The 24010-nt window shown below is 35.3% G+C and overlaps 1 protein-coding gene across 1 annotated transcript in view; it reads left to right on the top strand.

Moving 5' to 3' along the window:
• Positions 1–24010, top strand: part of MALRD1 (MAM and LDL receptor class A domain containing 1) — a 242574-nt gene that overhangs the window by 145716 nt on the left and 72848 nt on the right. The window contains exons 29-31 of the mRNA XM_039388522.1: positions 7285–7465; positions 18022–18150; positions 21727–21888. Coding sequence (XP_039244456.1) covers positions 7285–7465; positions 18022–18150; positions 21727–21888 — 472 coding nt within the window. The remainder of the gene's footprint in view (positions 1–7284; positions 7466–18021; positions 18151–21726; positions 21889–24010) is intronic.

The raw sequence follows: 24010 nt of genomic DNA, 5'->3' as shown, positions 1-24010 counted from the left end.
CAGTTGCCTTAGATTGAATAGGCTTCCATCAGTATGATATCGAATGTAGACACCATCTTCTTCATCAAGGTCTGCCGTGGCCCTTTGGAGCATCATGCTGAAAAAGATTGTGAATAGGGCCGGTGCAAAAACACAACCTTGTTTCACACCACTGCTTATTAGAAAGGGCTCAGAAAGTGCATCGCCATATATGACTCGGCCGCACTGATCCTCACAAAGTGAGATGATCATTTTAAGGAACTTGGGGGGACATCCTAAGCCTTCCAAAATCTGCCATAGACCTTTTCTGCTCACAGTATCGAAAGCCTTGGTGAGATCTTCAAAGGTTACATAGAGACCTTTGTTCTGTTCCCTACATTTCTCTTGCAGTTGTCTGAGAACAAATACCATATCTGTGGTACTCCTGTTGGTTCTGAAACCACATTGGCTTTCAGGTAGAAGTTCTTCTGCTATCGCAGGTATTAGTCTGTTCAAAAATATTCCTGCCAGGATTTTGCCAGCAATGAGAGCAGGGTGATACCTCAGTAATTTGAACAGTCTGATTTGTCTCCTTTCTTCTTATACAAAGTGATGATGAGTACGTCACAAAGGTCTGATGGTAGTTCACCTAGTTCCCAACAGCGCACCACAAACTCGTGGAATTTAGCATGGAGTGCTTGGCCCCCATGTTTCCAGACTTCAGATGAGATTCCATCAACCCCAGCTGCCTTGCCAGTTCTCACCTGCTGTATAGCCTTGAGGGTTTCTCCCATAGTAGGGGCAATATCCAATTCATTCTTCACTGGTTGTTGTGTGATGGACTGAATAGCTGAGTCTTGGACTACATGGCTAGTACTGAAAAGAGTCTGAAAGTGTTCAGACCATCGATTCAGAATGGAGGTTTTATTTGTGAGAAGCATTTGACCATCAGCACTGAGTAGAGGGCTTTGGACCTGGTATGTAGGCCCGTATGCTGTTTTCAAGGTCTCATAGAATCCTCTGTGATCACCTGTATCTGAGTATAATTGAATTTTTTCAGCTAGATTGATCCACCATTTGTTCTGGATGTCACGGAGCTTGCTGCATGCAAGATGAAAGGCTATTTTTCTTACATGACAAGATGGCTGAGCAAGCTGTGCTTGGTGAGAGGTTCTCTTCTTCCTCAACAATTCCTGGATCTCTTCATTGTTTTCATCAAACCATTCCTTGTTCTTCTTGAAGGAGAACCCTAAGGATTCTTCAGAGGACTGCGGGATGCTATTTTTAAAATGTTGTCAAAGTGTTTCAGGAGAGGGATCTATGAAATGATCTTCGAGCCTAGTTTGAAGATTAGCCTGGAATCTGTCTCTCACTGTAGCTGTTTGAAGATTGTTAACTTAGAGTCTCCTCCTTGAAATACCATCCCTTTTAGGTTTGAACTCGAGGTTGAAGTTAAGTTTACAACACACAAGTCGATGGTCTGTTTGACATCATGGAATACTCCATCTTTAAACTACTTGGTCAACCATGAAAAGGCTTTAATGATGATACCACACCAAGGAAAATAAAACTTCATTAAGAAGATCAAGTTTATTAATAAGCTTCATTTGCACACCATGAAAATACATCTGATTCTAAACCAAGAATAAATGCCTGAAAAGTAAACTGCTCTCCTGAAATGCTCTTTTAGAACAGAGGGATTACCATGCACCAAAAGCTAGAGAAAAGAGCGGTGACTGTTAAAGTCACATTTTGCTCATTCTATATTATTTTTCTGTGCTTTGCATAAATATATCATGTTTAAAAGATTTTGGATGGTTACAGCTTGCCAGGAAGATCCAATTTTCAAAGGAATTGGAGAAGAGAAGTCTTTTTCCTAATTGTTTAAGGGCGCATGTAAAAAGAGTTTTACTTCTCTCAAAAGCCTGAAAGGTCCTGCAGAAAGAGGAGTCTTTTGATACAGTGAATCTAGAAGGTATGTTATTGGTATTAATAATAAACAGCTAATAGTTTTTTGATGAGTCATTTGAAAATATTCTGTCTCTGATTAAAAAGCCCTCAAGTATATTTGCTTTGAAGAGTCTTGGAATATTTAGCAAGTGTTTTCATTGCCTCCATCCGCTTGGTAAGCTCTGCTTCATTTCCTGTGGCTCTGCTGAAATAAATATCTGATGCAAATGAACCAGGGAAATATTTTGAACCCAGCTCAGAACATGAATAGAAGGAGAGGTGCAGATCAAGAACAAAATCTGTGTTTCATTGCTGTTTCACTGCAAATGTAACAAAGGAGATTGTCTCATAGAAGAATCTTTATAATTTCGTCTGGAATACTTAGTGTATTATTCTGAAAGAAAGTGATTCTTTGCAACATCTTGTAATGCAAAATCCTCTTTCATGCTTTGGAGTCAGTTCCTAATATTATTCTCACTCTGCTAGAAATGTAGCCCTGAGAATAATGGTGATCTCTGCTGCATAGGAAAAATGTTAAACTCAGCCACAAAATAAAAGGAATTCTAAGACAGAGAGAAATCCTTCCCTTTGCTTCCTTCTTAGTATCCCCAAGTGAATTAACGAACATATTGAGCCTACTAAGTTATACCTTCCCCCTGTAGTGCTCAGAAGAGAGGCTACAAACACTTTAGATCATTTTTCAGAGAAGATAAGCATGAGAAAGATTCTGAACTGCAATGGAATGAAATCATTAAGAAGTAATTCCCCTCAGACTATCAGAAAGCAGATAAAAAATCTCCTGAATATGAATACTAATTTTCCAATATGGCTAGGCTTATAGACCTACAGATCTAAACGGGTTATGGTCATCTTAGAAGTAATCCTGCCATTTTCTGAGAGCGCTTATTGCTCAGCATGATGTGCCATTCATGCAAAAACATGCCCTTTACTGTTAAGTTTTCCTCAATGATGGATCCTCACCTCAGCCTGACCTTTGGCTATGTTTAACCCATAGAGGGCAGTGACATGCAATTAATAATAACTTTTCAGAGCCTTAAATAAAAACACTTTTTGGTTTTGGTGGTCTTGGTCTGCATTTTTGGGAGGAATTGAAAATTATTTTAAGTGCTCTGTCATTAACATTGGACTCTCAGAATTTCTCAGGTTGAGTTTAGGGAATTATAAGGTACAGACTTTCAAAATAGGTTGTAAAAATTATGTTCTGAGGAACTTTCCAAAGTTTTTTCCAGAGTTATTGCTTGGTAGTAGGCTGCACTAATAAATAGTGGACCACATGCTGGGAGTAAATAAGTCCAAACTAGAAATACAGATGCTAAACTAGGAGGTGTTCTTCTCTTGTATCCTGTTTTATAGACCATTCTTTATAGAATGGTCTGCTCATTCTATAAAGCTTATAGGTATGACCCACAAACAATCCTCTTTAACTCTTTCTGTCTGCATCATGCTAACATGCAATGAGGCTCCTGTAAGTTAACTGGAAAATGAGATTTCCAGCCTGAGCGACAGCCAATACAATCAGCCCACACACACACAGACAGCACTGATAGTATCCACCAAACCCACAGATCTTGGCAATCTTTTGTCAGCCTGTTGGAACATAACAGTTTGACTGTGCCTTTTGCCTCCAATCAGCCCAGGTTGAAGAGCAAACTAGACAGTCAGTATGAGCAGGAGTCAGTAGCAGAATAGCCTCTTAGAAAGAAAGGCAATACTGTGGCCTCCAGCCTCCTCTACGCTGAGACTCATTTCTGCTTGTTATTTTACTTATGCCTCCTTTACATTAATATATGTATATGACAGTGAAAAAGATTGAAGGTTTTCTGAAAGCAACAGGCAGGTCAAAGCACAGACTAATTTTTCTGCTGCCTCAGGACATATTTGTGTTTGGTTTTGAAGCAAACAGATTCCAAAGATATGAAAGAAATGCCAAAGCACAACACAGATTAAATGGCTGGAAAACGCAGAAAACAAAACAATAATTCATGAAATGGAATCCGCATAGCTTACAAGAAATGATCCTCTCATGACAAGGATGTATCATGAAGAGAGGTATAGCTTACACCCCTGAGCCAAGCCAGCTTCACTGTCTGGGCCTGGAGAGAGGAGGAGAGCCAAACTTCCTGCTTGTTCTCCCTTTCCTACATCTCCTTGGATGTTTCACACAGTGTGTAGGGCTTATATCTTTGAAGGGGCTTTGCACTCTGGATTGGAACAGCCTTCATGCAGTTATGCAGCAGATGAGGATGCTTTTCATTTTGGTATGTAGAGCTGTAGCTGAGCGAGTGAAAAATCAGCTTTTCATGCTTTATGAAGTGCTGCTGTTGTATAGGAATTCCTACTGTGGAACCCAGACAGGAAGAGAAATGTCTCTTTTGTGTTTTATTTGTGTACTCATATTCAAGAATTTGTGAAGTGCATGGGGACTGCCATAAATTTTCTATCTGGAAAAAATTCTTCCTAACAAAAGTATTTCAGTGTCTCACTGTATAAAACAAATGCCCCAGAGCCTGTAATTGCATAACGATTTGATACTTTATGGCTATGTAGCAAATTGACTGCTACAACATTTTTATGCGGTTATTTCTAAAGAAATATGGTGATCGGTATTCCTTGTTACTTGCAGCATCCTTCACCCAGAAACTGATGTGATAAACATAACACAAGTCTGAAAAGAATGTTATGTAATAAAATATAATGTGAAATCAATCAAAATTCGGCTAACAGCACACATGAGGCCCATACTTAGGTTAACTGTGCAATACTTAACATTTCCAGATTTTACATAAATATTTATATCTCTGTATTTTAAAAAGCTCCACTAACTTCCATACATCCAAACTTAAATACAGGTAATTTTTTTATAGATTTGGAGCTTAATGCTTGCAAAGATACAAGTTTTGAATTTTTCTGTCTTGCTTAAATGTATGAAAGTAAAGAAAATCCCTTATCATTTAGTATTATTATTATACATTTCATTTTAAGTTTCCTAAATTCACCACTAATATACAGCACTGTAAAATTGATCAGTAATTTATATACCAAAAAATTGTCAAGTGCAGACAGAAGAGGCTCTACATACAACAAATGGATTAAACTTTTAAAAGTGTTTCTTTACTAAGTTTCATTTTTGTATTCTGTGTTGGAGACCTTAAGACCAAATGTAACTTGTCATAACCACCCATTTTATTCATATCATGAACAAGTGGAAGATTTTTGCAGACTAAACAAATTACCTTAATAATAAGTAATACTCTTTTGGAGGTTATTAAAAATATCAGAAGCAATGGTATATATATATTGTTGAGTTATTGGAATAATTAAGTTAAATTGTTGAATACATATTTGATGGACAGGAATAATAGGAGTAATATTAAAATAGATTTGCCACATTGTTTTACCACTGTTAAAATCAGCTTCAATTACTGTATCTACTCCTTTTGAGTACAGTGTTAATATAGAGTCTTCTAAGCTGTGTTTCTATGTTGAAATGTTTGTGGAAGTTTTAGAAGAGGTCTTATGCTCATTCTGATTCCTCTCCCCCTTAATTGCATTGATTATAGGCTCGAAAGGGGCTGCTTCAATGGAACAGGCTCCCTGGGGAAGTGGTCAAAGCAGAAAGCCTGTCTGCGTTCAAGGAGTATCTGGATGATTCTCTTAGTCGTGGTGTAGTTTTAGGTAGTTCTGCAAGAAGCAAGGATTTGGATTTGATGATTGTCATGGGTCCCTTTCAACTTAACATAATCTATGATGCTATGATTCTATTAAAAGAATGGACCTCTGATGTTATGGCACGTAGAATCAGGAGTCTCACTGGGAGAAATACACTGAGAAAATGAGAAAATAAAGCAGTTGTCATCAACTCTGGAGTTAGTGGTGCAAAGCACCAGTGAGATCCTGTTATATTATTTTCACTTTAATGGACTGTGTCATTGGCCTTAAACCATGGAGACATAACTGAAGAAGCAATGCCCTTAGCACTTGTAGTGCTCAGACATCATGACTTATTAAAGGGGTGCTATTACCACTGGTCCAACATCATTAGTTATGTGCAGAAATAGTTATTCAGCTGGATATCTATGACTTTACATAGTTAAGTACCCGTTCCATATGCAGTTATAGAAACTCTTCTGTGCGTTTTTTTTTACTTAGCATTTTAAAGTTGTCATTGTTTTCAAAAATTGTTTTACAGTTAATTATGATATTCCAGAACACCCTTGCCAAGCCACACTTCAAGTATGTCTATGCTTTGGTAGGTCTGAGAACCTCCTTCTAAAAGACACCAACAATTCTATGAGTTCCCTGATTCAGAAACAACTAATGTAATATTTTTATGCATGCTTGTCTGAACTTTCTTATTCAGAATACAATATCTAAACAACCAAGATTCATTTTCTCATCATAAATATGCATAAGACAATCTTATTAACATAAATCTGATCTAACCGGTTCACCATGGATAAAGAAAGGTAATTAATTTTCCTCTTTGCTTATTTTACTACAGTTTCTTTTTTCCCTAGATTTTGCTTGTTCGTGTACTACTGTTTTAGAACCTTTGCTATGCATTGTATTTAGCTGTTTGATGCATCACACAGTGCTTTCTCAACCCCAGCTGAAGTGCTACTGGTTTTTGATAAGAAAAGAGTAGAAAAAAATTTTCTTATTTACAGTTTGGATGATTATTCACACAGTCATAAAGAAAAACGAATTTAGACACATACAGAATTTTCCAAATATTTACTTTTGATGTTGTTGTATATATGTGTAATCCCTTCACAGCAAGTGTAATTCGTTCATCTGCATTCTAATATTACTATTAAAAAATGAAGCATGTTGTTTGCTGCTGACTTGCCATTTAGGTAATGTGATAGGACATTTCAAGAAAAGCTTTAAAATATATTAGCATACTTGAAAGGCAGAATGCTCTTATTTACTTTCAAATAAACTGTACTAAATTTATCATTATCATATATTTGTTTTTCCTCCCTTATATCACCATTGTCACAACTTTTTAAAGATTCTACCTTAGATACCCTAATTTTAAAATGGGTATTATATAAAGTTAAGTACAACTCTACCAAAATGGATTGTTTTGCAGTTCAATCATACAAATAGTAATTTCTCTACCAAGACTCTGTCTACTATTGATGGTTATGTTATTTGATCAGTAATCATCTAATTTCACTACATTTCCTATTATCTTAGCAAAGCATTTGTTTACCAATTGTTGACAAAACTGAATGGATGTCTTCCAGTCTTCTCTCTGTTTGGTTTTGTTTGTTTGTTTTCCAAAAAAACTTGTATTTGATAGTCCATACTTACATGTATCTTACTATATATAATTTATTCAAATTTCAGACTGATGATGGGATTGTGAAAATATGGAGTGAATCAGGAAATCATGGTTATGAGTGGAATAAAGCTGAGTTACACTTGGGGAAGCTGAGGAATTTTGAAGTTATCTTTGAAGGCATTCGTACCAGAGACTTAGGAGGAGGAGCAGCAATAGATGACATAGAGTTCAACAATTGCACCACAGGTAAGTTCAAGAGGGAAGTTTCTAGAGGGATGTTACATGAGATGTAGGAAGCTCTTGTTTGTTTTTAAATTAATTTGTTTTCATTTATAATTTAAATACCTTCTTCTACTCATAGAGAAAATCTTGTATTAATACAGTGTTCACTAAATTATGGCAGATAAATCCAAGAAATTATTAAGTTTTTGTTTCCTTGATTTATTTGGTTTTGAGTAAGAAGTTTCCTTCTTTAATTCATTTGTAAATTATTGAGTCTGATGTTGTATACAACCATTTGATATAAATTATGTTAGCTTATATCATGTGTAACCTGCAGTCTTTATGTTTTATCATAAAGGCTCTTGCCATAAAAATGAGTGGAGACTACAAATAAACCACTGTCAATAGTCTTTTTCTCAGTTCAGTTGAAGTGTTAAAGGCCAACAAAATAAAGAAAACCTTTGACTCACTCACAGAATACTCACTCTATTTAATTCATGTTTTTGTGGACATAGGCTAAAATAAGAACAGCGTTGACCTTTATTAAAACAACAACAAATAAAAAAAAAAAAACAAACTCCCTCCCAAAACAAAAACCAAAACAAACAAAACCCCCACAAACAACAACAACAACAAAACAAAAAAACAAACAAACAAAAACCAAAAGAAGATAAATACTGAGTGGATCATGGCCTCTGTCAAGAAAGAAAGTGGTCTTTCTGTCTGGTAGGAAACTGACATAATATAAGTGGATTTTTTGAGTGAGGTGATCATTACTGATGCCACATATCAACACTGTATGAATTTTGGGTAAGTTGTTTGGGCAAGCTTTAATCTCCTGCCATAGACTGGATGCCCATTATCAACTGAGTACGAAAAGTGAACTTCTGAAGAGCATCTTTCAACCTAGACTCATCTGAAAAAATGAAGATTTTGCATTCAGAAATAGTTCTGTTGTATAAATCAAAGAATGGAAACTGGATAAAACTTGAGACTTTCTTCAGAACTGAACTTTGATAAAACTGTAAGGCAGATGTACTCTTAAAAGCTCTTCCAAGCACGTGAGCATTAGCCATCCTCTTGTGCTTTTTATAACATCACATGCTGTGCGTGTGATTGTTCTCTGAAGGACAAGGGTAGAGAAGTAAGGATGCCCTGGTAGGAGATGGTAGGTCAATATCCCTCTATCATCTGGAATAACAAAGTGGATGATGATCTCTCTTGCAATTTGTTGCCAGCTGTGTTCACATGTATTAATTCATACCAGTGGGGTCTATTTAAACTACATTTCTGGGATTCTATCCCATTTTGGGGCTACAACAATTTAGACACTTCATTTCACAGTCAGATTCATAAGACATTCAGCAAATAAAAAAACCCTAGGATTTCTTTTTTTAAGGAAGAAGTAATAGCTCTGTTAAGTTCATAAAGATGCTGTCAACGTATCTTCATGTAATGTAAAAATATTTCTTCTTAATTCCATACATTATATAATAACCTGAAAAAGGACCTTATATAAACACGACTGGAAATATTCCACAGAATTGTCATTTCAAGAAAGGAAATTGTTTCAACAGGGTTTTGGAAAGTTGTTATATGAAGGATCTTAAATCTCTTAAAATGCTAAGATTGCTGAAATTTACATTGCTTTTAGTCTATGGCCCTACAAATCTGAATGTTAACAGTGTTTTATAACCAGTGTTGCATTAAAATACCTTTGTGGTGAAACAGTTCAAAAAGTAACCTGGTTTATCACTTTATAGCAACTATTTGTTTTACTGCACTGCTTCAACAAGAAGCTCTTTTGGGAAAGCAGTTGCACCATATGCTCCCACTACTTTCACTTACTTACAGCTTCAGCATAGTAATATTCCTGTGTATAGGAAAATTATTGTTTATGAAGATGTATGATTCAGAGGAGGCTTTTTTCATAAAAGTTTGAAATGTGCAGTTGAAGCTCAATATGAAAGACAAATTTTTTTGAGATTGATTTGAGAAAGTTGGAGACCCAAGATGCTAATCCTTTACAGAGCTGTCGCTTGCGTGATCATTGCTTTTGCACTCTAATAAGGCACAGTCTTTATACAATCAGGAATCGTTCACTTACAGCATCTCTGGTACTGTATGCTAGGTACAGCAGGGTTATCAGAAAAGTTTAGGTGTATGTATCCTGTGGGAATGTGTTTATGCTTATGCTTTTGCTTATCAGCAGGATCAGAGGCCTGTCATGTGTTTGCTTTTTAACTGTATCTATGTGCATCCGTGCAAATGCATGTCTGTCAAAAAAACAAAACAAACTAACAAAACCTGAAAAACCAACCCACACCCCACCACAATTTCATTGCCTTTAGTGCCTTTCGCATCGACTCTGTATATGATTTTTTGCCTTCTACTCCACAAGTTGAGACCTGCTTACTGAATTTTCTTGAGACTTTTGGTGTGCTGACCTTCCTGTTGGCATGACGACATGAAGAAGCCTGGTCTGACCTTTCTCATTCTTGTTGTTATTGATTGTTTACCTTTGTAAAACAAACAAGCAAAATACATTTTGCCAGTTTCTCAAAAATAACATTTCCCATCTGAGCCAAGCCTGGGGCATTCAGGATGGAAAAAGCATGTCATGTACAGATTGCATTTTTTTTACGGCACAGGGTGAACATTTTTATTGTGTCTATTATAAAAAAGCTAAAAGACAGTAAACACAGTCTTACTGTTGCAAACTCAAGAAGAAGAGTAGCATACAAACCAGAAGGGGCTTCTTATCAACAAAATGACTTGATTTACAGCACTTATCCATAAACTGTGTTTTTAGGTGCAGAATTGCTGAGCTAGACACATGGCCAGAGTCCTCTAGGGTAACTGAGTCCACGTTTGTATTTTCCACTGGAACTTATAATGCTAAAGTAAAATCTTATACAATATTAGGGGTATTCTGGACATGTTAATTACATAAACAGTGGAAGACACCATGAAATGAAAAACCTAGAAGATAATTGAAAATAATTAAAACTCTAATGACAGGTTTTAAATAAACAGAATGGAATTGAAATGAGAAAGCCTTATATTGCATGGGGAAAAAAATGAATACTTAGATGCTTCCCAGCAGATAGATTATAGTGTTGGAAATGAATGTTAGAGCAATTATAGAGCTTTCAAATATTTTGTGATAGCCTCCTCCCTACAGACTGCCCTTTTGGAAGCCATTGAATTCCTGGAACACGGTTTACAGTCAAAACAATAAAATAGTTGCCTCTTTGCAAAAAGTATGTACTCAAGACAGTAAAAAGGGAAGAGAAAGGTAACTTGAGTGATATTCTTAACTTGGGAATATCACATCTATTTTCTGAGATATGGTAATATTCAGTGGTTATAGCGGCATTTAATAAATCTAAATACTTATTTTATTGTACATGTATTTTCCTTCAGCTTGCTTTCATACAGTGTGTTACAGAAATAAGCTCTATACAACATAAAAGTATCTGCATGGAGGTGGATTAATTCTGCAAAATTCTCTGCTCTTCACTTACATAGCTGTGATTTACATAGCTTATGTGATGTGAGGATTGTCAACCAAACACAAAAACTATTTTCACTATTTGCTTTTAAAAATAAATTAATCAACAGGTCCTATGTCAGTAGAATTCTACAGATAACTTTATTTATTATGATCTGAGCTTCTGGGGTCCTGTACTTCAAGGCTCGTTTCCCTCAGGTCTCACTAATTTCTATGGAAGCAAAGGACAAGAAAAAACCGTGGGTTTATTGGAAATATGAGCTCTTGGAAATATTGTCAGCGATAGAAAAAACAAAGATATAAAGAGATCTTATGAATTGGTTGTGAAAGAGTAAGCTATGTACTGATAATAAAAATAAACTAAATTCCAAATCTGATACAATTTATTTTACAGTTTCAATAAAAAATCTGAAAAATACTGGTGTCACATCACACCCAGAGAAAATTTATTCTTAATATTAAATTAATTGAGGTATTGATATTTTTTTCACCTTCTTGTACAATAATTTTTTACACATCTTTAGTGACAGACTGTGTGGCTCAAATGGAGTTTAATATGGTCATTTCTTATGCTTTTTAATAATTGATTTTGGCCATACATAAGGTTATTTGCAGGCTAGAAAAAAATGCCTGCACTTTTGCCTTAATGAAAAGGTAAAACACCTATGAATGTCATACCAAATAATGCCTAATGATAAATTTATTTTTAAGACTTATGACACTTCGTGATAACATCTTCTAAAAAATCTGTCAGAAATAAGCTGTGGTCTGGTATCCTTAAGGAGCATTTCAAGCATTATTGATTTGCTTTTCCAGCTGATGGCCCACTGTCATATAATAGCGAATCAAAAGCACAACTTGTTACACATGCTGTTGCCAGTAGTCTGAATTTTTTACATTTGTAATTTTGAAGAAAAGGAATCTTATATTTCAGATACACAACAGTGAGTATAAACATGGACATATACATTACTCAGCCATATCACACGCACTGATTTTGGCATCCCAGGGCACCACCTGGAAAACTAACAGTGAAAGATAAACAAAAATAAGAGAATCATAACTCTAAATTAAAATTCAACTGAAATTTCTAGAACTTTTGGTTATTTAGTTAATTGATATAACTTTTTCATAGTCTGGGAACTTGGTGTCATACAAGTCCAGGAATAAGAAAAAGTCATCTTTGTGGTTGACTGTGGGTTGACAGACTCTACAAGCTTTTCTTCTAAGGTTTAGAGTAAATAAGATAGTGTCATTACAATTATATCTAGTTTTTAAAAGAAAGGAAAGTAAAAATGCCATGATCTATTAATAGGAATTTGATTTACCAAATTGAGCTGAACAGAAATTTTGTTTAAAATACAGAAAAGCTTGCTTTGCTTAGTAGTAAACTTTTTCTTTCCCTTTCTCCTCATATATTTGTATTCCTTCTCACCTACTGTTTATGGCAAAGACCATAGGTGAAGGTACTGAAATCCTTTGAACGACTTTACTTCCATGCTCTCATAAACAAAAAGCTTTGAAAGTCTCAGCAGAGAAATCCTTTCTCATTAGAATTCCATCTAGCTTTGCAGATCAGAGATACAATAAGTAAAATATCCTACTGTTTGTGTGTGTGTAGGCCAGCTTTTTTATTCTTAAAGCAAACCAGTGTTTTCTTTGAATCCTCAGCTATGTATCATGCAAAGCTTTACATTTAGTGGAGAGTTTAGTTCCTTCTCCTCAGACACTTGAGAAAAGTTCAAACTCTTATAACAGAAATATTCAGTACAAACCTAGACCTGAAGTGAGAGGAAAGGGAATTCAGACAGAAAAAGATATAGATTTGTGTTCAGACAGAATGTACATCCAGTTACTTGGGTTTTTTGATATTTTCTTTTTTTTATCCCTTCAAAATATTTAAATGATTCATGATGTCTTCCACTAGTTTTTGTCAGTGTCAGGGTATTTTGACATGAGGCACTGGAATCACTTCACTTGGTTAAACTTCTCAGTAAATGTGCTGAAATCAGTGCTAAAATCCTTAATTGTTAGTCTAATATTTGGATTTTGCCTTTAGAAGGAAATTATTCTTCAATTTCATTGTGAACTGTCAGTTTAAAAATTGCTGATACATGTTGAATCTCCATTACAGAGAAAGAAAGCTCATTTTAAGAAGTCTAGATCTTTTGGTAGCTTTAACTTAACTTTAGTGTAACATAGATCAACATCAATGTACTTTATCGTTTGAGGGAAAATTTTACTGAACTCAGATCTCATTACACTCAACAGAGGACACAGATATGCACAATTCGGTTCTAGACAAGAAATAATCTCCCTTTTGGCAATGTGAAAATCAGTCACAGCTGCCTTCCAGAGGACATCCTGAATGCCACTGTATGAAGGGGGGAAGGCAGAATTCTCAGGAGAGATTTGAAAGAAATACAGGCTCCCTCAACTCAGCTTGCCAGGGCTGCCACAGTTACACTGGGGGAAGAAGACATGAGCTCCTGCACAAGTCACGTTATGCAAAAGTGCTTAAACAGCATTGAATATTAAGACTTTCAAAAAATGCATGAAAAATATAAACTCATTTTTACTGAAGAGGCCAATATTATATAGTCTGGATTCAGGGAATTAATTGCATTTGATAATCTCCTTTGAAAAGATTAAAAAAGGGAAAAAAAGAGAAATATGGTAGCAGCTTGAAAATCACAGAATTCTCTAGTTTTTATTGCACTGTAGAGAAGTCATTTACACACCTGTAACACTCTAGGGTTACTATTTCTGTTTGAGATTATGTAAAAATTGTATGAGCTTAATCAAAATATTTCTTCACCACCATTTGCCACATATTTTGAATAAGAGAAAGAAACAAGTTATAACTTTTACCTCATTTTTCATGAAGAAACAGCTGTGGCTTTTTAAGCTTCTGTTTGTCTCATGGGAAACTTTTGAAGAAGAGTTACTGACTCTGAAGATACTTTGTTTGCTAGCATGTGGTTGTAATTTCCAGTATAAAATTAAAGTCTCTTAATTTTTATATTTACTTCACATATTGCTTACTCTTCCTATCTGATGGTAGATTTCTTAACTCCACGTATTTCAAATGGGCCACAAGAGAAGACTTTTGTCTGTATTGGCAATAGAGTTACAATTTATTTGTGGTATGCATGATGTGCATCTATATCTTGCTTGCTTTCTATGTACATACAAACACATAGAGGTATTCTTACTAGGAGAGATCTTATCTTTGGTGGTATTCTGAGAATTACATTGTCAGGAACAAAATATGCAGAAAGGAAAGTGGGTGTATGTAAATGCAAGTTCTATGGCAACCATCATTAACATGCTTATTTTGTAGGGTTTAGTGATCCAGAAGCCAAGCCAGTCCTACTGGTCTTTTAAAAACTACTTAGAAGATTTTATGGCTCTTTGCTGCATCAATACAAAATTGTACTTAATTGAAAAGTGATATCCTGTGCACGCTTTTTCCTTTTCAAGTACTGCCATTTCATTTGGCATAGGAATTTGCAAAACATCATGCAGTCATTAGTTACTACTTCATCTAAAATATGTCTTGTGGTAGTTGCCAGTGGTTGTCCTGGCTTTTGGGAAATGCTGCCGTTCCAAAGGGAAACCAAAGAAATGAGTGCGATAACCCATTATCATTTTTCTATGCCATAATAATTGTTTTAATTTTTTTTGAATTTATAATAATCTAATACCCAAGTATTCACTGTAGCAGAAAAAAGTTATTTACAAGGATATGCGCTGTGACCAGTTATCTAGGAGAAAATAAATGGTTTAATTGCTCCAGTGATTCTTGTTGATCTACTTATTTCTATGTTGATCTAAATCTCAGTTATTATAAGGTATTAAATTCTTCTCTGTGTTTATGTTTTATATTCTGTATTTTATTTTGGTTTACAGTGAGTTTTTTTGTTACCTATATTGTTTTTTTCTGGGAAAAGAACAAATTGAGGTCTTTTGACCTGCTGCATATCCACACTCCCTGTAATTCCTCTTATTTCTATTTTGTGACAAATCCATGTTTGTACATATTTCTCTGTTTCATACATCTGATATTTTCATACATGGCGTCAGCTCATTCTTTTGCTTGCTGTAGCTCACTCATCCATTGTAATGTTGTAGTTGCTCAAAGATAAGTGCAGAGTAACACAGCAAGCAAAGTACAACTGATAATTTTTTTTCCTCACTGTAATCTTTGTCTTAATTTGTTTAGAGTGTATTTAACAGTAGATAATTTTTTTCCTTATAGGACTCTTGAGCTGTTGCAAGAAGAGGCAAGAAAGAAAATTTGCCATATTTTCTCATGCCTTTTTTCTGCTTAGAACAGTTTTTCTGTATGTTTGGATTTCATGGAATGTTGTGATCGAGAGTAGTGGGAAAAAAATGTAATATTATATGCTATATATAATCAACCATCATCCAATGCATGCTATTGTTTTGATTTAGATCTTAGCTGGTGTAGAAGCTTTGGTCAGAATGAGCGTACTCTGAAAAGTTGATTTTTTATGCCAGAATTCTGAATAGAAGTTTAGAATATTTGGTTTGACTGTGCTATGTTAATGCCAATATGTTAATTTGAAGAGGGATTTTATTTCTCTCTGCCAAAGGCTGTGGCAGAAAGTCCATTATTGCCATAAGCATGACCTGATATCCTTAAAAATTACATATAAACAAGGTCTTACTCCAAAAGGATAAAATTCACAGATATGTGAATCTGTGTTTGGGTTTTATGGCATTCACACCTGTCGAGATAAATGTTTTCATTATGTCTGTGTATGGATCAAGTTTTATCTTAGGATAACCAAAGAGATGAAAATATTCATAAATGTTGGTACATGATATGTTTAAAGTACTATAAAGTAGCTTATTAAAAAAAACCAACTGTAATTAAACGCTAAATATAAATCATAATGTAACGACATAATGTTACTCTATCAAGGTAGAGGTGTGGAATATTATCAGTCACAAAACCATGGATTTTCAGATGTTGTTCCCCTTTCGTTTGCAGTGAAATAAGATTTGAAAATTATTGTATGCTAGTGGCTCTGCCATTACCTAGTTTCTGTCATTATTTAAGCCACTGAGTGACTTAAGTAATTTAATTTTCCAGCGCATCATTTCCAGTGCATAGGAAGGAAGGGAGATGAGGAAGTCAGACTCTTCTCACAAGTGTCTACTGACAGAAGGCAATGGGTGCAAATTAAAAAAAAAAAAGGGAAATTTCATGCGAACACAATAAACCACTTTTACTGTGAGGGTCACCCAAGAGAAGCACTGCTTGTTCAGAGAGGTTGTTGAGTGTCCATCTATTGATATATCCAAAACCCAACTCAACATGGTCCTGTACAACCTGCTAGAGCAGTGGGTTGGACTAGTGAGGTCTTGAGAGGTCTCTTCCAACCTCCATTATTATGTGGTTTTCTAGAATTTAGGATAAGCCATATTAATGAATTTTTGGTTTATCTTCAGTCAGGTTTTATCATATCATTTTGGAGATGTCTGAAAAACTACCTTAACCATCACAAATGCTTCACTCATTTTTTTCTCAAGAGTCTGCTTCTCTGCTAAGGGCTCACTGTCACATGAATTATGTGTAAAAAGCAGCCATAGCTTTCCTTGTATTTAGGGCATTCACAGCAATGCTGTGGATTCCCTGACACCAGTCAGATCAAATTGACAGTGTAAAAATAAAACAAGATAGATATCAATTTAGAAACAGATTTCATTCGTATCAATGCACAGAGACCTTTGCATTTTAAAGTGGAAAATTTTAATTTTAAGCTCCCGCAAGTAACCAACATTAGCACTGCTTCATTTGTTTGTTTGTTTGTTTGTTTTGAACTATTTTAAATATTTAGATTACATTTTCACATTGTATTGCCACTCAATTTAATATTACCTTGTCTACATGTTGAAACTAACCCAAAAGTTTAGTCATCATTTTCTATTCTACTTCAATGAAAATGCACTTCCTCAGTCTGTAAAATTCAGTAAGTACCACTGTTTGAGATTAAAACCCTGAAACAATAACTTTTCCTCTGGAAATATGGGCCTGCACAAATGTAAATATCATGGTGTTCTGGTCAGGCTGTGTTTAAAAATGTTTTATATTTTAGTCATGTTTGAAGGAAAAAATGAAACACATTACAATGAATAGAGTAAAAATAAATTTTCCTAAATGTCTTTTTGCACAACATGAAGCTCTAGACTGAAAGGTTAATCTAAGGTTAACAGGAGTGCATTTGAAATGTTGTGTTTGGGATCATCAGAACTGTTTCAATTAGTGTTAGTTGAAATTACGCACACAGTGCAACTAAAAAATAACTTGAATAAGTTGAAAAAAGTTTAAAATCAGTTAAAAAATAAGTTAAAAATAACTTAACAGCATTGAACTAAAGAACAACTTATGTAAGTTTCTTTATAGTCTGATAGTTTCGGGGTGGTTGAATCTCAGCATTCTTTGGATTTGACCCTAACATTTTATGTGCAAGTTTCTAAGTTAGTCTCATTTTATGAGATGATTTTCACTCACTTTCAGAGATGAACAAAAACTGTTGTAAAAAAGATCTGTATATTCAATACCATAAGAGGAATTTCACAATCAGAGCAGAAGTATCTCTAAACTCTTCCAAAAAAGTTGTGTCTTATAATGGCTTTGAAAGTTTATGCATTAAGCAAATGTGTATAACAGTGATTTTCTCAGTTTAAAATGTTCTTATTTTCCAAACAATGTACTATAATTATGAGCAGAATAAAGCCTTTAGCCTGTCTACTTTTCAACAGCTCATGGAACACTTTTTTATGGAATGTCCACAATACACTAGGGATACAGTTATGTTGATGCCAAACTGAATTTTCATCAAGGCAAAATATTCTATCCTTGAAGCTTTGGGCAAGGCCAATACAGTAGTCTAGACATTAAAAGAGTGAGACCAAATAACATCTGTTGGAAGCAGACACATCCCTAAAGTCATGACATTTAATGGCTAAACATATAAAAAAAAAATCCTTTGATTTAATCACAATATTGATTTAAATGTCCTATTGGTTTCAGTTGGAGAGAATCCCAGGGAATGCCCTGCCTTCACTGATTTTGTGTGTGGGAATGAGAATTGCATAGAGTCTCAGTTCATCTGTGACTATAAACCAGACTGTGAAGACTCATCTGATGAAGCTGACTGCAGTAAGTATCTCTTTGTGTGTTAATGTAATCTCCAGTTACAATTATAGCTCTAAATGTTGTAGCATAGCTTAGGTGAGTTTACACAGATGATTTGCTCAGAAGGTGATTGCAAGCAGGTTGCCATTTCTTCATTACAGAACAGTTGGAAAAAGTCCAGTCTGTTTATGTTTTTTGAAGTCCTAGTGAATACTGAGACAATTTTTGTCTGTAGGCATTCTTTGCTAAGGCTGATTGAGACGGCAGGACACAACTCAATTTTAAAATCTGGATCAAGTTCATAGGCTTTCCAATTCAGGCTTGAAACTCAGAAAAAGTAAAACATTATGCCTTTGTTCCTGCTCCGTGTCTTTGTTTAGTTACAGTTACTGTCTGGACCGGGCATTTGGAGCAGGAAGAGTTAGTAGTCTGTACATACTGTTCAGTAATCAATCTAGTTGTTAATCTGTGAGCTGAAGGGCCAAATTCTGCTATAATTCAGATATAATCAAAAGTAACCTTGATAGATAAAGTAAATACATTAAACAAATTAATTCAATGTTCATCTTGTGTGGAAGTAAAAGGACTTCATTGAAATCAAGAAATACTTGGTGATCCCTTGAAAATCAAAGGCCTTTTCACTTGCATAGGGTTGCTATATGCTTTGACTGGACAGGATCACAAAAACAATGTCCCTTTGTTGGGCAATGGAAATAATATTGTTTTAGCCAGGCAGCAGACTTGCAGACTTACAGACTTACGCTTACTGGGATACATGCTAGATGTCCCTATAGGAGATTTAACTTGGAGTTTCTCCCTTTCATAAAAGTAAATAACAGTTCTGAAGTACGTATGCTGAAGCTGGTGTCACTGTTTCTGGTTTCTACCTCTTGAAGTGCTCTGTGTTGCGGAGAATTTTGTGAATCACAATCATGGAAATGGATCTACATTGAATCACGACTTTAAAATACTAGCCATTTAAAAGTAGATTCCAGGAAAAGATATATTTTAAACATCTAATCTGATTTGTTGTATACAATATTAATTTTTTTCAGGAGTTAGGCAAAGTAAATGCAGCAAAATATTCTGTAAACTCACCCTTATAAAATTTTTCAGGCCTAACAGACACATAGTAAATCTGAATTGTGTCTGAAGTGAACTGCTTGGTAAAGGTATTCAAAACACCGTGGAGGCACTATATTGTTAAAGGATATAGTAACTTCATTGGGGGAGAGCATTGTTCTTTTTTTTCTGAAAGGACTGTGATAGCATAAATTCTGTCTTCTTGGTCAGATAATAGACAGAAATATTTCAGGCCATAAATGACCTTAAATCACAGCAAAGCAACTCAGTCCTTGCTATACTAAAGAAAAGCTTTTCCAAGGGAAGAAGATACTCACTTTAAATAAGTAGAGTGAAATATTATTTTATTGTAGATGGAAATGTTGCAGCTACATCAAAATATTTTCATCAGCAAAGCAACTCAGTCCTTGCTATACTAAAGAAAAGCTTTTCCAAGGGAAGAAGATACTCACTTTAAATAAGTAGAGTGAAATATTATTTTATTGTAGATGGAAATGTTGCAGCTACATCAAAATATTTTCATCAGTCTTTAGCCTTGCTGTTTGTGCAGAAGTGTCAAAATATCAGTAACATAGAGATACTGTAATCTGGCATTCAGAATATTCAGATAAGCCTCAGGTATACTATTTCCCTATCTGTTATATCTTAGTTTCAACAAATGATGCCTTACATTTAGATAAATACACTTTTCCCCTGAGCATATATCTTATAGATGGGAATAAACAATGTTGATGGGCATATAATGCCTTCTAGATATGGAAACCTCATTTTTAATGAAAAGACAGCAGGAGCTACTTAATCAAAAAAAGAGAGCAGAATAGGCACAGAGAAAGCCCTTCACAGTCTAACCTATACCATCACAAATGGTTATGGCCACATTTGTCTTGGGTTTTCTCCTTTGCACTGAGCTCAAGGTCTGAGCTTATTTCACATTCTACAATAGTTGCATACCAGTGTAACTCCAAAGAAGTAAATGGACCATAATCTACTCAGCAACAATTCCTCTGTACAGGATTTACAACAGAACCTGAATGAAATGAACTGCATCCATGTAGGCTGGTGAACTTTTTTGTTTTAAATAAAGGCATGGAAGTTGCTTACTCTGTGCTTCATTCAGTCCAGCCAGGCAATCTTGCAAAATTTTCATTCTCTTTCAGTTACCTGGTGAAAGGACAGAGCTGAAAAAAAGCACACATGAAAGTAGTTTCAATTTTCATGAATTGCAGCCAATTATACACACAGATTTGATTAATAAGAAGCCTCAGTGTTGATGACCCAACTGGAGGTATGCTCGAATCATTGAAATAAAAGCAATTGTTTCAACAAATGGAACAATCTTCTTCTGTTGACTTCTAAATAAGCTATGCTCAGTCATAAAATATAAAGCACCCAGGAGGTACAGATATGTCACATGACTATCAAACCAGAAAATACTATTTATAAATATTTACTAATAATTACCTTCTGAAAGCACTGTTAATATATTAGGGTAAAAATCCTGAAGTCGGGTATTCTATTATGACTAGTATAAATTCTAAATGAATTTGGACTTTGATCTTGTTAGAGACGTACAAGAAAACTGTATTTGTTTTTTTGATTAATGAGTTCCCTTCTTTACCCTACTTGCATGTGATGGTCTTCGTTGTCGGGGTTAGGCTTTATTAGGCTTCCATGATGCTTGTAATGCAGTGCCAGTGCAGATGGTCAGTACATTTGAATAGTACTAACAAAAGCACAGAAGAGTTGAAGTGGGAAGGCACCTCTGGAGATCATCTAGTTCAACTCCGTGCTTGAAACAGAGTTCACTGCAATAGGTTGCACAGGGCTTTGCCAGTCAGGGTTTGGATATCTCCAAGAATGGAGTCTCCATAACTTCTCTGGGCAACTTGTGTAAGTGTTTGATCTGCCTTACGGTTAAAAAAGTTTTTTTCTTAACCTTGAAAAGTGTTTCCTGTATTTTTTACCCACTGCCTCTTGTCCTGACACTGGGCACCACTGAGAAGTGTTTGGCTTTGTCTTCTTTAAACCATCACAGTGAATGTCTATATACACTGGCAAAATCCCACTGAGCATTCTCATCTCCTGAACTTAGTCGGTGTTCTAATCACCAAAACATCTCTTTCATCATAAAACTGCCTTCAGGCATAACATTCACGAGGACGAGCCACATATCTTTATGAAAAATACCACTGCAGAAGTGCAGTCCAGTTTTGCTAGCTAATTGACTGGAAATCATTCTGTCCATTCACCTTGGATAAGAATTAAATTTGGTGAAGTCCTCTGTTTGTCATCAAGAGTTACATGGGCATTTATCTGTAATAAAGTTTATATGTGTTCGTGAAGAATTAGTCTTTTCTTTCCTCGTTAACTACCACATAATATTTATGTCCATACACGGAATGCAGGGAAACATAGTGTTAGCTATACAGAATCCTTTTCATTACCACGCACAGTATGTTCATTATAGCACCTTTACATGGAGCTGGGGTGATAATTTACTTCTGGTTGTATTTTCAGGTTACTACACAAATATTCCTGGAAGCTGTAACTTTGAAACACAAGACCAAGAATGGACAAGTGTATGTGGATTAACACAAGACCCTAATGATGATTTTGACTGGAATATTAGCAACAGTGCTGTCATGGGACAAATGGGTCCTCATACTGACCACACACCAGGTATTGCCATGTGTACTACATCATTTTTGGAAAAATTAAATATTCACCAAATTAAAGAAACACAGCCAACTACCTGCCAAGGTAACAGCTAATCTCAGTGTGATCAGCTGATGCGTCAGAATGGTTCAAAGCTGCAATAGGAAAGGTTCAGATTGGACATTAGGAAGCACTTCTCTACACATATGGAGGTCAAACACTGGAACAGACTCCCTAGAGGTGGTCAGTGCTCCAAGCCTGACAGTGTTTAAGAGGCATTTGGACAATGCCCTTAACAACATGTTTTAATTTGGTCAGCCCTGAATTGATCAGGCAGTTGGACTAGATGATCATTATAGGTCTCTTCCAACTGAAATAATTTCATTCTATTCCAATAAAAAATTTTATCTATACAATGCCAGCTTCTGATATTAAAACATGAATTTTTTAAAAGTATAACTAGCTACAGTAATACTCTTCTCCTTGTCAGTATTTTAAACAATCTACTTTTCCTGGAGTGTGGTACCATCCTAATGAATTCTCAAAAAATATGCAATTATATGTAGGTCCTCAGAGAATGGCTGAGGAGCAAAGTGTGTGGATGTGCGTGGATGTGCATGAAATGCTTAAGGTTTCTACTTTGCTTTAATTTACCTCCCCGGCATTGGCTTGCCAGAAATCTTAATACTGAAGTGCTACTGAAGATGTTGCTGATAGACTGCTACCAGAATGCCTACTGATTATCAGAAGAATTAAATGTATTTATAGGCAATTACAGTAATCTGTGTTATGTAGACAGTTGAGCAATAATTATATATTGTATTACATAAATATTAAATAATATATTCTCTACATTATACAGTATATCTGGATGGGATATTAATTTCCATCACAAATATACCAATCTCTATTTGAGAAGTACTTAGCTATCTTTCCAGAAGCCTTAATGGTTGGAAACCCTATCTTAATTTACATCTGATCAGCAAAGTATCATTAGTATTCAATCTAGAAGTATCACAATCTCTACTGGTTTTGTTTTGGATTTGTGAGCAGCACGATCTCCAGGTCTTGACTCTTTTTTTGTGTGCTTTATGTTTATGAAATCAACAGAGATGTCTTATCGTGGGTGGCTGTAACCATTTCTGTTCTACCCATTTATCCTCCCTTTTCCTGCTACAGGAACTGCTCACCTGATCATGAGGGAACTGCTTATCTACCATAAATCACAGCTTTTGCAGATATCCACACTAGTTTATGTTGCTATTACGGCCTGTAAATGTGAAAGTTCATTCTTCTTGGAAAGGAACAGAACAGAGATGTAGAGGTAGAAACGGCTGTCCCTTGCAAATAAGTATTTGACTTGCTTTCTTGCTGTTCCTTTGATGTAATGTGATGAGAAAACAACGACTAGCCCTTGGCTTTTCAAGATTTTGTGTGATTTTCTATTTCAGTTTCTGTCATTTAATTAGTTCTTTGTTTCTGTAAAATTACCCAGCAATTGTAAGAAAAACAAAGTTAATAAAAAGTGAAGCAAAAGGAAAACAAACATAGAGCAAACGTGTTTGTAAAATTACCCAGAGTTGTAATTTTACTCGTAAATTACTTGTAAATTTTACTTGTAAATTTACTTGTAAGTTGTCGCGGCAAGAAATATTCACATTGGCTATAGAGAAATCTCTTGTCAGAATTGCCAAGATGAATACTTGGCAACTCATAAATACTGATGGCCTGTAATGTCCAAAAATATCTATCAGCCCATTACTGACCCAAATCCAATTCCTTCTTGTTCCAAATTAATTTTGTCTAGTTACTAAGCATATAAATTCATTGTACAGAGCATGCATGCCATTATAGCAATATAAATAAGTCTGTGATATTATATCTATTGTGTATTAAGTGCATTGGCACAATGTTGTGTGGAGGAATCTCATATTGGTTTAAATGTTTCTTGTATTGCTTCATGTCTTCTGTCTGGTGACCAGTGAGAAGACCCAAAGGAATAGCGTGAAGTTGTGTCAGGGGAGGTTTAGGTTGGATATTAGGAAAAGGTTCTTCACCCAGAGGGTGGCTGAGCACTGGAACAGGCTCCCCAGGGAAGTGGTCACAGCACCAAGCCTGACAGAGTTCAAGAAGCATTTCATCAATG

The sequence above is a fragment of the Pipra filicauda genome, unplaced genomic scaffold (genome assembly GCF_003945595.2).
Source record: "Pipra filicauda isolate LSUMZ 115617 unplaced genomic scaffold, ASM394559v2 scaffold65_size3143899_pilon, whole genome shotgun sequence".
Taxonomy (NCBI): domain Eukaryota; kingdom Metazoa; phylum Chordata; class Aves; order Passeriformes; family Pipridae; genus Pipra; species Pipra filicauda.
This window is presented reverse-complemented; position numbering and strand designations above follow the sequence as displayed.